Genomic DNA, 14,842 nt, shown 5'->3' with positions numbered 1-14,842 from the left:
CCTGGATTAGGCTTCTATTGTTGCTCCATTTCTTGAAGTTGGCTAACTTGGAGAGGGTGTTTGCTCGGATATTTAATTTCTGAGCTATATGTTAAACCTCAGCTTTAGAAAATTGAGCTAATTGCTCTAGTGTTTCTTCCAAGTACCTCTTCATGTTTGGGATCTTTAGCCAGATAAGTCCCATTTACTTGAGAGTTTATTAGTTGAGAATCGCTAAATACGATCAACCTTACGGCCCTGACCTCTTTGGCTAGCCTCAAGCCAGCAAGTAATGCTTCGTTCTTTACTTGATTATTGGAGGCCAGAAACTCAAATTTCAATGAAAGTTCTATCTGAGTTCCTTCTTCATTCTCCAGAATGACTCCTGCTCCACTTCCAGCTTTATTGGATGATCCATCTATATGTAAATTCCAGGTTATAGGACTTCCTTAGGTTCCGGTCTACTCGGCCACAAAGTTGGCCAGATATTGGGATTTAATTGCTGTCTGTGTTTCATACCTTAAGTCAAATTCGGACAGCTCTATTTCCGATTGTCGCATCCGACCTGCAGTATCTTTCTTCTGAAGAATATGCTTCATAGGTTGATTAGTTCAAGCTTTTATGGTACAAGATTGGAAATAAGGTCGGAGCCTTCTTGAAGCGAACACAAGGGCATATGCAAACTTTTCTATTTTTTGATAGTTTAGTTCTGCCCCCTGTAGAGCCTTGCTAAGAAAATAAATTGGTTGCTATCCGTTCTCATCTTCTCGGACTAAAACTGAGGCTATGGCCCTACTTGCAACTGCTAAGTACAATACGAGCACTTCCCCTGGAACAGGTCAGGTGAGGATTGGTGGTTGACTTAGGAAGTTTTTGAAGTCTTAAAAAGCTTGTTCATATTCCCGAGTCTATTCAAATTGCTATCCTTTCTTGAGTATTGAGAATAGGGGTCGTAGAGACTTTAGAGCTAATCCCGCTAAGAATCTGGATAAGGTTGCTAATCATCCATTCAATTGTTAAACTTTCTTGAGGCAAGTTGGGATTTTCATCTCGAGTATTGCTTTATATTTGTCTGGATTAACTTCGATGCATCTTTGGGTGAGCATGACGCCTAAGAACTTCCCAACTTCTACTGCAAACATGCACTTTAAGGTATTTAGTCTAATCCCATGTTTTCTTATTGTGTTGAATACCTCAGCTAAGTCAGACAATAGTTTAGTGTCTTCCTTTGTTTTGACGAGCATGTCATCAACGTAGACTTCCATTAACTTATCGATGTGGGATGAAAACACCTTATTCATTAGCCATTAATAAGTGGCTCCAGCATTTTTTAACCCAAAAGGTATCACCACATAACAATAATTGGCCTTTGGAGTGATGAAAGAGGTCTTCTCTTGGTCCGCCTTGTACATCAGGATTTGATTGTATCCCGAGTATGCATCCATAAAAGACAAGTATTGATACCCTGAAGCTGAATCTACCAAGGTATCAATGCTAGGAAGTGAGTACAAGCCTTTAGGATAGGCTTTATTGTGGTCGGTATAATTGACACACACTCTCTACTTCCTATTCTGATTTTTCACGAGTACCACATTAGCCATCCACAAAGAATATTTTACCTCTCTTATGACTTTGGCTTCTAATAAAGCTTCTACTTGCTCTTCCACGACTTGTGCTCTTTCAGAACCGAGCTTTCATCATTTTTATTGAACAGGTCGTGAGCCCGAATAGACAGCAAGTTTGAGACTCATGAGGTCGGGGTGTATCCCAGACATGTTGGAGGCTTTCCAAGCAAAGAGATCAGAGTTTTGTTGTAAGAGCTTAACGAGATTTGTTTTCAATTCTTCATCCAGATTAGCTCTTATGCTTGTTAGTTTCTCTTCCTGATCTTTGATTTGAACCTCTTCGGTCTTTTCACTGGGTTGTGGTCGTAGTTCCTCTCGTGTTTGGACACCACTAAGTTCAATGGTGTTGACTTCTTTTCCCTTAATGATTTCCTGTAGATTCAAGCTTTCATTATAACATTTATGCGCTAACCTCTGATCTCATTTTATGGTAGCGATTCCCTCTAAAGACAGAAATTTCATGCAGAGATGAAGAGTGAAAACGACCGCAGCTAGTTGGTTCAAAGTTGCCCGACCTATCAATGCATTGTAGGGCGATGCCACGTCAACCACAATGTAGTCTATACTCAAAGTTCTGGACTTCACACCTTTACCAAAAGTGGTACGCAAGGGGATGAAGCCGAGAGGTTAGAGGGCATGTCTCCTAACCTAAAAAGATTGTCAGGATAAGCTCTCAACTTTTTCTCTTCTAACCTGAGCTTGTCAAAAATAGGTTAAATAATATGTCGGCCGAGCTCCCCTAATCTAGCAAAGTTATGTGGAGGTTTGCATTGGCGAGTATCATTGTAATCACAAAAGGGTCGTCATGGCCAAGGGTTACTTCTTGAATGTCTTCTTTGGTGAATGAGATTGTGGGTAAATCGGGAACTGCGTATTCTTCACCGACTTGGTAGACTTCTTTCAGATGTCTTTTGCAAGAAGGCTTGGCTACCCCTCCTTCTACAAATCCTCCAACTATCATGTGGATGTGTCTATCAGGGGTTTGTAGGGGCCAATCTTGTCGACCCTTGTCTTCCTTACTTATCTTCCTTTTTCTTGGATCGTCAGACCTTTCTGCGAGGTATCTTTCTAACTTACCTTCTCTGGCCAGTTTTTGTATCACGTTTTTCAAATTGTAGCAATCATTAGTCAAATGCCCATATAGTTTGTGATACTCACAGTATTCCGTCCGACTTCCAGCTTTCTTTTTCTTGATGGGTCAATGGGGTGGAAGTTTTTCAGTGTGGCAAATCTCCCTGTAGATGTCGACAAGAGATACTCGGAGCGGGGTTTAGTTATGGTATCTTTGAGACTTGTCCGAGCTGTATTTATCCTTTTTCTTAGTTTTTTTTATCTTTATCCCGAGCTTGATAAGTAAGATTTTGTCTTGGAATTGGTTCTCTAAGTCAAAAATTCTCCTCTATGTTGATGTACTTTTCTGTTCGTTCTTGTACTTCGTGAGGTCGGAAGTCGCTTTGATATAGATTGAGAGAATGACCCTTCTTTGAGGCCATTAACTAACCCCATTATTACAACTTTTGGAGGTAAATTCTGAATTTTCAAGCAAGTTTTTTTGAATCCTTCCATATAAGCTTGGAGTGTTCCCCAACCTCTTGTTTGACCCCTAGAAGACTTAGAGCGTGCTTGACTTTATCCTTTTGAATAAAAAGTCGGATGAGAAATTTTCTTGCGAGATTGACAAAACAAGTCACCGACCTAGGAGGTAAGCTATCAAACCACTTCATCACCGCTTTAGTTAATGTTGTCGGGAAAGCTTTGCAACAGGTTGCATCGGACGCATAAGCCAAATACATATGACTTTTAAAACTACTGAGATGATGTCTTAGGTCAGTTGTTCATCATAGAGGTCCATGTCGGGGCTTTTAAAATTTCTTGAAACTCTAGCCCGCATGATCTCTTCTATGAACGGATCTTCTCCACCAAAAGAACTTTCTTCCCGATCTGCATGATTGCTCTTATTTCGTAAGTCAGCTTCTAAATTCAAAAGCTTTTCTTTTAATTTTCTTCGACATCGTACTTCTCTTTGCAGGTCTTTTTCAACTTCTCTTTGTCGCTCTATCTCCTGGTCAAGTTGCTCTAGTCGGCTATGATATCCATGTACAAGTCCCATAATTTCTGTTGGGTGTAGAGGCTTCTCATTCTCAGGTGGATGTACCTCTAAATTGATTCGCCTAGGCTGAGGGTTTCTTGATATTCTCTCCACGTGATGATTACTTGTTCTATTTGGTAGTGGAGGTATCACGAGTGCTCGGTCGTCATTATGGTGCTTTGGTTCAGATTCGGATTCCGTATGTCTGTCTTCAAATTGATTGTCTGCCATGATTGGATGTAGACTTTCAGATCCCCGGCAACGACGGCAATGTTCTGAAGGTTACGTGAAATTGTGTTGCTTTTGTGCCTGAATGTGAGGTCCAGACTCCTTTTGAGGCAGCATCTGACTTCTGTTGGTGCCGATGTGCCACCGTCCGAGTTTCTCGTGAAGAGGTGGGGGATGGTACCTACAAAGGACTATGATGCTTAAGTTAGCAAGGGTTTAAAGCAGGTTTTTTAGTAGATTGGATTTTGAATATATCTAAGGGTATTAGTGTATTTATATTAGAGTAGATAACTACTTTTTAGAATAGTTTCACCTTTGACGGTGGATGATCATTCTTTTTTTTAGAAAAGTTGTTGAGAGTTGCCTTCTGAATAAATAAAAAATATTTTATGAGTTTGTTACTTATTTAAACAAGTCATTGCATCAAATCTCATAGATATTGGATTGGTGTAAATGAAGTCAACATTTTTAAGTAGACTTTTATTCATTTTGGATTAGCTATATTTTTGGGTTAAGATATGAATAGTTTCTTTCCGGAAAGTTAAGATGGCAGAACAGGAAGAATGGGGAGGGGCAAGATCTAAATGTATATTCCGAAACTAAATTGAGTATGTGCATTTAATGAAGCAACTCGTCGTTGTAGTATAGTGGTGAGTATTCCCGCCTGTCACGCGGGTGACCCGGGTTCGATCCCCGGCAACGGCGTTAATTTTCTATTTTGTTTCTTTCTCTTCTCTCGCTTTTAGGGTTCATGCGTGACTGCTTCAACTTGTTATGTTGTTGAAAGTTTAAACCACAAAACATGAACCTTTGCGCGTCTTCCTTCAAATTCAACTTCCCCGGCTGCCGGCGCTGCTTGCGCTTGTCAAAACCCCTAATCTCTGCGTCTTTGACGGTGTCTCTGTTCTCCCATCAGAATCCTTCTTCGTCCACCGCAATGGCAGCTTCCATCACCACTGACACTTCGAAGCCCAAACAGATGGACCCTTGGCTTATCGTCGGCCTCGGCAATCCCGGCAAGAAGTATTCTGCCACCCGCCACAATGTCAGTTATGCTCTTCTTCTCTCCTTTTTATTTTTGTTATTTGTGAATTGTCGATATTTTAAATAAAAAAAAAGGCTTTTGTAATAAAATTAAATTGAAGCAACTTGTTGGAATTGGAATTGAGACAAGTTTCAGTGTCCTTTATATGAGTTGATTGGTTTTAGGTTGGTTTTGAGATGGTTGATACTATTGCTGAAGCTGAGGGGATACCTATGAGCAGCGTTTCCTTTAAAGCCTCCTTTGGAAAAGGTACAAAAAAGGGTTTTAGTTTTGTCTAATTGAATTTCAGAGACATTATAGCAATCAATGTTAAAAATGTAGGGTTCTCGTTGTTTTCTTATTGCAGGTTTTATAGGTGATGTACCAGTTATACTTGCAAAACCACAAACTTTTATGAATGCAAGTGGGGAATCTGTAAGTCTGATACCTATAATATTCAGGTTTAATGATACAGAATGTGTTGGATAAAAACATTCCATCACTTGATTGTAAATGTCAAAGAAAATTGATTAGTACTTGAAGTTTTCAGTCCTTTTAGAATGATAAATTACAATTCTTTGGACCAACAAAATTCAATCAAATTAAGCTTCAGTTTGAACTAGAATACCATGCTGAAATCATAAAATCACAAGAATCCAGATGATTTTATTACACTTAAATAATTGGGTCTACATTGAGCATGGACAACCATGTATTTCCAAGTTCTTTGATATGAATTACTGCCAGACGAAGATTCCAAAAGATTAAAGAATGACACAATTCGCAGGTGTTGTCAATTTTGAGTGATCAAATATCTATCCTTGGTGACTGTTTCCACTTTTGCACCTGGCACCTCTAGGGTAGCCTTATTGAAGTACTAATTGCTTTGTATTCTTGGTCAGTGGGTTTACTGTATTAAATTCTTTCATTTTGGTGCTGATTGATTGCTGTTCAAATCTATTTGGAAGGTTGGGGCCATAGTTTCGTATTTCAAGATTCCATTGAAGCAAGTAGTTGTGGTAAAGTATCTATGTTATGATAATGTAGTCCCTTTGTTTTACAAGTGATGAGAGAAAAGAAGAGGGAAGATCATTTAAGTAGCAAGTCTTTTTACACAGATCTTTGATGACATGGATTTGCCTTTTGCTAAATTGCGGCTGCTACCAAAGGGGGGACATGGAGGTCACAACGGGTAACTATAATCTTCATCTATTTTTATGTTTTGGAAAGAGCCCAACTTGTTTAATTCTTATGGTTTTGGTTTTTTGTCCGGTTTGCCAATTTGAGGGGTGGGGATGGGCATGGGGGGAGCCAGAGGAACTGTCATAAGCCTCAACAAGGGCTTGGTATTTGTACATGATTTTTATTTTTATCTTTCTTATGCTGATTTATATGGGTTATACAATACACATTGATCTTATTTCTTGCTAAGTGTTTCCCTTGAATGAAGCATTAATATTATTTTTCTTCTTGCTTGTTGGCAGAATGAAAAGTATAATTAATCACTTTAAAGGGAACACTGGTTTTCCCCGCTTAAGAATCGGTAAATGCATAACCTGCCTAAGATTAAAGATTTATTTTCTTTACTTTTGTTTGCGTTGCAATACTTATTTGCATACTTGTTGATTTTACTAGGCATTGGACGGCCTCCTGGGAAAATGGATCCTGCAGCATTTGTTCTTCGCCCTTTCACTAAGCAGGAAAGAGAAGAGGTAATTATTTTGCATTTCTACTTTTGGGAACAAAGGGACCTTTGGTATGTGGAATTTTCTTCATAATGTTGGTAAACACGTCTTTCAGTTGGACTTTACATTACAAGATGGATTAGAAGCAATGCGGATTCTTTTGCTAGAGGGATTTGATAAAAGTGCAACGTTTGTTAATAGTGCCAAAAAGATAGAGCAAATGGGTTGAGTGATTGCTGAATCTAAAAATCATTTTGGCAAGTTGAAACAGACAGAAGCATGTGGCTACAATATACAATGTTTAAGCAAGTTCATCCATTCTTTCGTAAGTATGCTTCTGTTACATTTGGTCATTTTTTAGCAGCTCCAGCGCAATAAATTATTAGGCACTTGATGGTAAATTTTGTTACATAGAAGTTAGAACCAAATTGTTTGGCTGCCAATGAAACCAGTCTTTCTGAGCTGCATTTGTTGTACAGAGTTCTTTGTATAACTTTTTAGTAAAGATCATGTATTCATCAGTAACTTGTCTGTTTATTGGTTTCGGGGATACTGCCACTCTTCGGCTAATGTCTTAACTTCCATTTACATATGTACCAATCTATATCTTTATCAATAATTCAATATAGAAAAGGGATCTACTCTGTCAAATTCCGTTTTTTTTTTCTTTGGCGTCCAAATTCACTTCACATTTTATCCTTATTATATTCCTCTAAGGAGAAAAGACTTCCATCCTCAAAAATAATTACGAATTGAGTACTTTCGTCGGTCCTGCATAATCATCAAAAGGTAATTATGCATTCTGGAGGAAGAGAAACATCTACTCCTTGAGTATAGAATTTTCTCATGTAAAAATCATTTGCGTCGCGCCTAATTTGCCACCAACAATTCAATGTTCAAGTGCGAGAATTAATAAAGCTTATAATTAGCAACAATAAGGACATTAATTTTAATACTTCTACACCAATATTTACAATTTGATTTAGTTTAATTCTTTTATATGTATGATTGTCGGCAATGATGATTCAAAAAAAAATTTATTTGTGGGACAAAGTATGAGTTAATAGTCAAAATCGTCCCTGAAAGATACCCCGATCTCCATTTTAGTCCTCGAAAGATAAAATTAATCAAAGTCGTCCCCGAAAGTTATTCACGTTGGTCGAGTTTGTCCTTCCGTCATGTGAGGTAGTGACGTGGCTAACGTTTGGTGAGGTGGAACGTTAAGTGCCAGCGTGGAGAGGTCCAGCATGGCAACCGTTAATGCTGATAAGATATGTTTGATTAGTTAGGTCAAATTAGTCCTAATGTTACAACCCTAACCCCCAATCTGAAGCATATATGTGCGCGATTCTCAGGTGGCGATGTATCTTTGAGGAGTCGCTGCTATGATGAGTGGAAGCCGGAGTGGTGACCTGCCGTCGCAGTCTATCGGTAGCCATGAGTCGAACTCTGCCATGCGACGGAGGAGGAAGATGAAGGACCAGACTTGCTTTTGTGGGTTGAAGACGACAATCAAGAAATCCGGCACAAGAGAGAATCCGGATAGGTTGTTCCACACCTGTGCTAGATACCCGGTGAGTTAGGTTATGATATATTAAGCTTGTTTTCAATATTCCTTTGTCTATTACACTGGGTTGTTGAAATTGATTTTATTTTTTTTGGAAAAATTCAGAAGGGAAGTCACTGCAACTTCTTTAGGTGGGTTGAGGAAGATGGGTATGTAGCAGGGGCGGAAACTGATGCAGAGGTTGGTGGGGACTATGATGAATGGAGACTGAATGTGTCATGGAGATTGGGTAGCTTGGAGGGTGAGGTTAGAGCAATGAAGATGCTGATAATGTTCCTGTCAGTTGCAGTGGTGGTGGCTACTGTATTGTGTGTATCACTGTTGTTCACATTAATCTCCAAGTAAAGCCACAAATGGAGTGTTATGTTCTTGTGTGTTATAGGTGTTGTTAGATCAGAGAAATTGAATTAGTTGATATGTAATGATGATGTTAATTATGAATGAAAGTATGGTTTAATTGTCTTTAATTTAACATAAACTTGTTGTTTAAGCTTGATGGGTTTCACTGAGAATACATGATGGTGATGTTTGAACTATTATAAGTATCTTTTCACCAAATAGAACCATATATAACAGTAGACAAAGTAATTGTAATCCATAACAAACATCATAATTATATTGATATCATAATGTCTTAGTAGACACACCACAAAGGTGAGAAAGGATCCAGACAACATTGTTGAGACAACATTGTTCATGTAAACAAAAAAACATACTAGGCCTAATTTAAATGATCCTGAACACAGAGGCAGTTTACAGAGCCATGTTCCCAAAAAGCAAACTTTTCAACTACATACAAAATATATTTCCTAGTTAAACATATTAATCTTTCTTTCTTGGACGCTTGAACCCTGGAGTAGGCACGAATATCATGAAGGTTTGCATCTTCTTTGCAGTGGCAGAAGTTGTTCCTTTCAATGTCTCAGCAGATATGGCCACAGGTGACTGGGTGGAGGCATTTGATCTTGCCTGTTTTTTTTATTACATGCAGTTTGGGTGGCCTGCCTCTCTTTTCACCCTGCATAGGCCAGTTGCAGACCAATTAATTTCAAGTAAATAAAACAAATTCAATTGGGCAGAATAAAAAGCAGCAAATAAATAACCTGAATGTCTTGAACAGGCAGTTGGGTATCTTGCACTGGTTGGTTGACTTCCACAGCAGGTTCTGGCTGGACTGGGGGAGGAGGGGGAGAATGTGATTGAACTTCATTGTTGGTATTTGGGTCATCTGTAGGGGGAGCAGGCCCATTAGGAAGGGCAAGCTGAAGTTGCATTTGCCTAGCTTGATCCTCAGCATCCTCCTTTTTCTTCTTTGCACAGCTTCTCTTGTTGTGTCCAACTTCACCACAAAACATGCACCTAATTGGGTTGTACTTCCTCTTCATCTTGGTGCTTGACCCAACTGGCTGCTCTCCTTTGTCCTTTCTCCTCTTCTTGGTAGGCCTCCCAGGTTTAGGCTTGATTGGGGGTGGGACAGGGGCAGGTGAAGATGTTTTCTCCCACAAATCTTGTCCTTTAACCGGGTTAACATTGAAACAGTATGTCCTTTTATACGCCTCCATTGTCAACAACTCATGGCAATACTCCTCAATTCTCTTACCATTTTTGTCTTGAATTGCTGAAATTGCATGCATACATGGCATCCCTGTGCCAAGTGTAGACAGACAAAGTTAATGAGAAAACCAAAAGCAACTCTGACTAATTCATGCTAAGGGAAGCATCTATAGGGTCCGAATGAATTACCTGTGAGTTGCCAGAATCGACAGGTGCAAGTGTGCTTTCCCAGGTCGACCACCATGTTTGTGGGCCAGCCATGTACTTCAAACAGCTCCTCTTTTTCATCCCCGCACCATTGGGGAGCCCAATGACTAGATAACTTTGTCATGGCTTCTAGTCTGCTTTGCTTAACCGGGGGTAAAATTCCTTGATAAGTGCTCAACTTCAGTTTGTTATCGACCATGCTCTTCATGATTATTCTCCTCACCTCCTCAGCAAAAGTTAAAATCGGCTTGGTCCTCTCATGCTTTATCTTAGCATTGAATGATTCGCAAGCATTGTTGCAAATATTGTCATTCTTAGGGTCCTCACTGAAGTAAGCCTTAGTCCAAGCCTCTTTCGGCCACTTTTCAAGATACTGCCAAGCCTGTTCGTTAATCACTTTTACTCTCTTCATGTTCCTCTCGAACTCATTACGTGTCCTTGATCGAGCACACTCCCAAACCAGATCTTTCAACTCCGTGCTACCCCATTGTTTTGAAAAATTCCGCCACAGATGCCACACACAGAACCTGTGCTGGGCCATGGGCATGACTTCCTTCACTGCTGGGATGAGTCCCTGCCAGATACAAAGAAACCCGAAAAGATTGTTAGTCAAAAGAATCCCTCAATTATGATCATTAAATCAATTTAGTCCTAGAAGTATAACTAATTAAATCAATTTAGTCCTGACCTTCTGCATGTCTGAAATGAGGCACAAGTTTTTGCCAAGGAAGTTGCTAAGGTCTGATTGCAGGAGCTCCAGAAACCATTTCCAGTTGTCCTTGTTTTCCACATCCACAATTGCATAGGCAACAACAAATATGTGGTTATTGGCATCCTAAGCACACGCCGTCAATATTTGTCCACCGTGCAGGGTCTTAAGAAAAGCCCCATCCAAACCTATCATCGGTCTACACCCAGCCTTAAATCCTTTTTTACAGGCATCAAGACACACATAGAACCTCTCAAACTGAGGAGGACCCTGTGGCATTGGGATTACACCAACTTGAACTGTAGACCCAGGGTTACTTGTAAGCAACTCATTCGCATAATCCCAGATAAGTCCATACTGAGCAACTTCATCACCCTCTACCACTTTCCTAGCAGCTTTCAATGCTCTAGTGATGCAGGTGCTGTTCAGGTTTACGTTACACTTCCTCACAAACCACTCATACACTTCACGATGTCTCATTGTAGGATGCTTCCTAAGTTTTGGAACAAGTTTGCTTAGTGTCCACTGTTGGGTGGCTGCCCTGTTTTTTTGCCTTCTAGGACAGATATGGTTGTCAACCAGGGTTTTAATCTGCCACGACCCGTCTTGCTTACTTCGTGCACAGTAAACTACCCAAGGAAAACCCTTAGCCTTACACAGCCCTAACCCGAACATTGTCATTCTTTGTAAACAATATGTTTCTACCTAATTGGATTGTGTAGTCCCTAGTTGCATGCATAAAATGTTCCTTTGATTTGAATATCATACTAACCTCAAACTTGAGGTCCCCGAACTTTGCCTTGTCATTATACTGGGGATAGACAGTTGGTGATTCCTCATCAGAGTCTAGTTCCTGGCCTGAGTCCTCCGAGTGCCATGAGTTGAGATCCGAATCATTGTCCTCAAGGGGATTATCCTCTAGGTCTGCCAAATAGAAACCACAAATTAAGTAATCAGTCATGTGACCAAAATTAAATCAACATCTACAAACCAATTGATTTAACCAAATACCTGAGTCACTTTCATCCTCACTCTCAGAAGCTTCATAGCTTGAATCGTCAGTCTCTATTTCTTTCTCTGCCAATCCAGGTTCATGTGACTTCTTGGTGGGCTGAGATGATGGTCTACTGGGCTTAGTGGTTGGTCTAGTGGGCTTAGCTGATGGACCCGTGGGCTTCAATGATGGTCCAGTGGGCTTAGTGGGCTCCTTAGTGGGCTGCATTGGTTGCTTAGTGGGCTGGGTAGGCAGTTTACTGGGCTGACTTGGTTCCTTTGTGGATTTGGTAGAAAATTTCTTGGACTGAGAAGGCAACTTTGAAGGCTGAGATAATCTGCTTCCTTCAGCTGATGCCTTCGTGGACTCAGAGCTTGCTTTTTGGTGGGATGGTAACTTGGTGGGTTGAGACTGATGTCTCTTGGTCTGGGTTGGGTTAATTTTAGGCACATCTCCTTCCTGCTCATCAACCACACATGGCTCTGAAACACCATGCTCGAAATACAGGTTGATCAAGTTGAAGTTCCTCCTGCAATCCTTCACCATTGCAACCAAATCATCATCTGTGGCCAGCCTCCTCAGCCCATATTCAAGGGGAACTCCTGGAGATTTCCACTAGCACTCCCTAGCCTCAGCATATCCCAGTTCGACATAGTACCCCCTCACAAAGAACACGTCAAGTGTGTCAGCTTCAACTCCCATTAACACCTCTGTGTGATCTGGTTCATAGTACAGATATCCACCCTCATCCTTTTTAAACTTCCCCCCATGGTGAAATACAAAAGTCATCGGAGGACCCTCCATCTACAAGTGCAAATAAATGTAGTCAACATTAAAGACTAAAACAACTCCTCTCTTACAACTGCATGTAAACACACAGCAAACTACATAATCATAACCATCGCAAACCCTCAACTACCAGAAAAACCCACCACATAAGGACCAGGAAACCCCTAACAAACGCATACAGAATATTGTGTAGCTAGTCCAAACCCTAGCCTCACTAGATGGTTCTTAGAACTAAGACACCCAAAACCAACGGACACCAACATTGCAAAATCAACAGAAACTGTGAAAAAAATTAAGCCTTACCTATGGCAGTTACTGTTCCTTCCTCCAACTACGAAACTCCTCAGCGACCTCCTCCAACGTAGCAGGGCCTACTCTTCTACAAGCCTCGCACACACGAATGCTCGATAACGCCACCAAGTTCTGATCAAAGGATCTTTGTGCAGAGTACCAGGGTAGAGAGAAGACGAGGGGTTTTGGAGCGAAAGTGGAAGAGGTTTGTTACAAGAGAAGAGAAGGGCAGAACGTTTGAATATCCACATGTGGCTCATAAACGACGTCGTTCCACTGATTTGGGGCTGAGGGTATGAAACTACGTCGTTTTGCACCTCTCCACGCTGGCACTTAACGTTCCACCTCACCAAACGTTAGCCACGTCACTACCTCACATGACAGAAGGACAAACTCGACCAACGTGAATAACTTTCGAGGACGACTTTGATTAATTTTATCTTTCGAGGACTAAAATGGAGATCGGGGTATCTTTCAGGGACAATTTTGACTATTAACTCGACAAAGTATATATAATATTTCAATAATTTTTATAATTATATTTTAGGGTTAAGTATTTTTTCGTCCTTAAGGTCTTGGGCCAAAATTAAAATTGTCTCCGACCTTTTTTTCTTATTAAAATCATCTTCAACGTTACAAAACAATAAAAGATTGTCCTTTTGTCGAGAAACAACATTTTTTAGTCAATTTTACCCTTACATAAAAATAAAAAAAATAAAAAACTTCAAAAGAAAGGGTTCCACCAGTCACTAGATCCGTCCCCCTTTCCACGCCATACTCCCTTACTTCCTTCAGAAGCTGCAAGTCCTTCCCTTAGCTGCGGCACCTAATGCTCCGGTTAACTTCCATGCCACGACGACGACATAGGTTCCAGCTCCGCCGCAAGTTTCAGCTCCGCCGCAACTTCGACACGGAGAACCAGCCAGAGCAGAAAACAGAGAAGCTCGCGAATCTGCAGAATGAGGCGGAGGCGAAGAAGAAAGAGGCACTGGTGGAACTGAAGCGAGTGGTGAAGGACCTGCAGCAAGGAGAGGACTTGGGGATGATTTATAATTTTCTGGGTGTTTTTGTACTCTCATAATAGTGGAAAACGGCATCACCAACCCTTTACTCCCTCTATCCTCCTTCTCTAACCACATAATCCTCAACCTCTCCGAATCCCAATTCTCCCAACCCGTTTCAGTTCATCGGATGCTCCGAACCCCCAATCCTTCCTCCTGCTTCAATCGTTTCATCTTCGTTCCTCCTCTTTTCGTTCTTCCTTTTTTTTGAAGAACATAAATATCATTTTGTTAATTCTTTTTAATTTTCTGTGGTTGCTGATTTTGGATCTGAAGTTGTCATTGATGATTATTGAATTGTTATTAAATCTGAAATTTCTAGTGATTTATTTTGTGGATGTTGCTGTTGATTTATTTTGTGGTTGTTGTTGCTGTTGAATTTGCTATTGTTGAATTTGTTGAATTTGGTTGTTACTGTTGATAAAGGAGAGAAGAAGAATTGGAATTTTTTTGTTTAGGATAAGGGATTTTGAGAATCAGTATACCAATACGCTTGTTATGAAGAGTTTGTGCAAGCAGGGGAGGTTGGATGAAGCTGAAGGGTTCTTGTTTGGCTTGGTGGATGGTGGATGATGGCAAGGAGCTTCATGCTGTTAGGTTGGTTAAGGAGTTTGGGGATTCAGGCTGCTAGGTAGTTTGGATTATGCTTATGGGGTTTGGATAAGGGACCTTGTGCATGGTGACAGGTTTGATGGGTGGCAGGTTTGATGAGGCCTTGGAGGTTTTAAGACAAAAAAAGGAAGATGAAGGGTACAGTCCTAGTTTGCTGTTTTATATTAAAGGAATTTTTTTTAATTTTTGTTTAAGGATAAAATTGTCCACAAAATACTGTTCATGGACAAAAGGGCGATTTTTTAACGTTTTATAACGTTGGAGATGATTTTAATAAGAAAAAAAGCTCGGAGACGATTTTGATTTTGGTCCAAACCCTATGAACGAAAATAATACTTAACCCTATATTTTATTATTGTAAAATATATTGGTTTTCAATGGTGATATTTTTTTTAAATATTTTTTATTATTAAAAGAATTATAAACCT

At 40.2% G+C, this 14,842-nt stretch overlaps 2 protein-coding genes and 1 non-coding gene across 4 annotated transcripts; all 3 read left to right on the top strand.

Moving 5' to 3' along the window:
- On the top strand, nucleotides 4,555-4,626 carry TRNAD-GUC. The gene has a single exon. It is a non-coding gene; the product is annotated as a tRNA-Asp (tRNA).
- LOC107630319 (peptidyl-tRNA hydrolase, mitochondrial) lies at nucleotides 4,647-7,281 on the top strand. 2 transcript variants are annotated; one of them, XM_016333414.2, is made up of 8 exons: nucleotides 4,647-4,966; nucleotides 5,131-5,215; nucleotides 5,313-5,380; nucleotides 5,914-5,964; nucleotides 6,064-6,137; nucleotides 6,430-6,488; nucleotides 6,581-6,657; nucleotides 6,746-7,281. In XM_016333414.2, exons 1-8 carry the CDS (start codon nucleotides 4,724-4,726, stop codon nucleotides 6,857-6,859), a joined length of 771 nt encoding a protein of 256 aa, XP_016188900.1. In that variant the 5' UTR covers nucleotides 4,647-4,723; the 3' UTR covers nucleotides 6,860-7,281. The 2 variants fall into 2 exon arrangements, with proteins under 2 accessions (XP_016188900.1, XP_020974426.1); XM_021118767.1 differs by lacking the exon at nucleotides 6,430-6,488 and having other exon boundaries at nucleotides 6,047-6,137.
- On the top strand, nucleotides 7,698-8,659 carry LOC110269650. The gene is made up of 2 exons (XM_021117561.1): nucleotides 7,698-8,204; nucleotides 8,303-8,659. The coding sequence occupies exons 1-2, from the start codon at nucleotides 8,016-8,018 to the stop codon at nucleotides 8,540-8,542; spliced, it is 429 nt and encodes a 142-aa protein (XP_020973220.1). The 5' UTR covers nucleotides 7,698-8,015; the 3' UTR covers nucleotides 8,543-8,659.

Source organism: Arachis ipaensis, chromosome B03 (genome assembly GCF_000816755.2).
Source record: "Arachis ipaensis cultivar K30076 chromosome B03, Araip1.1, whole genome shotgun sequence".
Classification (NCBI taxonomy): domain Eukaryota; kingdom Viridiplantae; phylum Streptophyta; class Magnoliopsida; order Fabales; family Fabaceae; genus Arachis; species Arachis ipaensis.
Note: the sequence above shows the minus strand (reverse complement) of the source record. Positions and strands in the feature narration are given on the sequence as shown.

What these genes read in the sequence shown, in the direction of transcription:
- LOC107630319 (XM_016333414.2), top strand. Translation starts at nt 4,724, where the DNA reads ATGAACCTTTGCGCGTCTTCCTTCAAATTCAACTTCCCCGGCTGCCGG. An exon ending in TAAAGCCTCCTTTGGAAAAG is followed by an intron (nt 5,216 to 5,312) that starts GTACAAAAAAGG and finishes TTCTTATTGCAG; the next exon opens with GTTTTATAGGTGATGTACCA. An exon ending in GGACATGGAGGTCACAACGG is followed by an intron (nt 6,138 to 6,429) that starts GTAACTATAATC and finishes GCTTGTTGGCAG; the next exon opens with AATGAAAAGTATAATTAATC.
- LOC110269650 (XM_021117561.1), top strand. Translation starts at nt 8,016, where the DNA reads ATGATGAGTGGAAGCCGGAGTGGTGACCTGCCGTCGCAGTCTATCGGT. An exon ending in ACACCTGTGCTAGATACCCG is followed by an intron (nt 8,205 to 8,302) that starts GTGAGTTAGGTT and finishes GGAAAAATTCAG; the next exon opens with AAGGGAAGTCACTGCAACTT.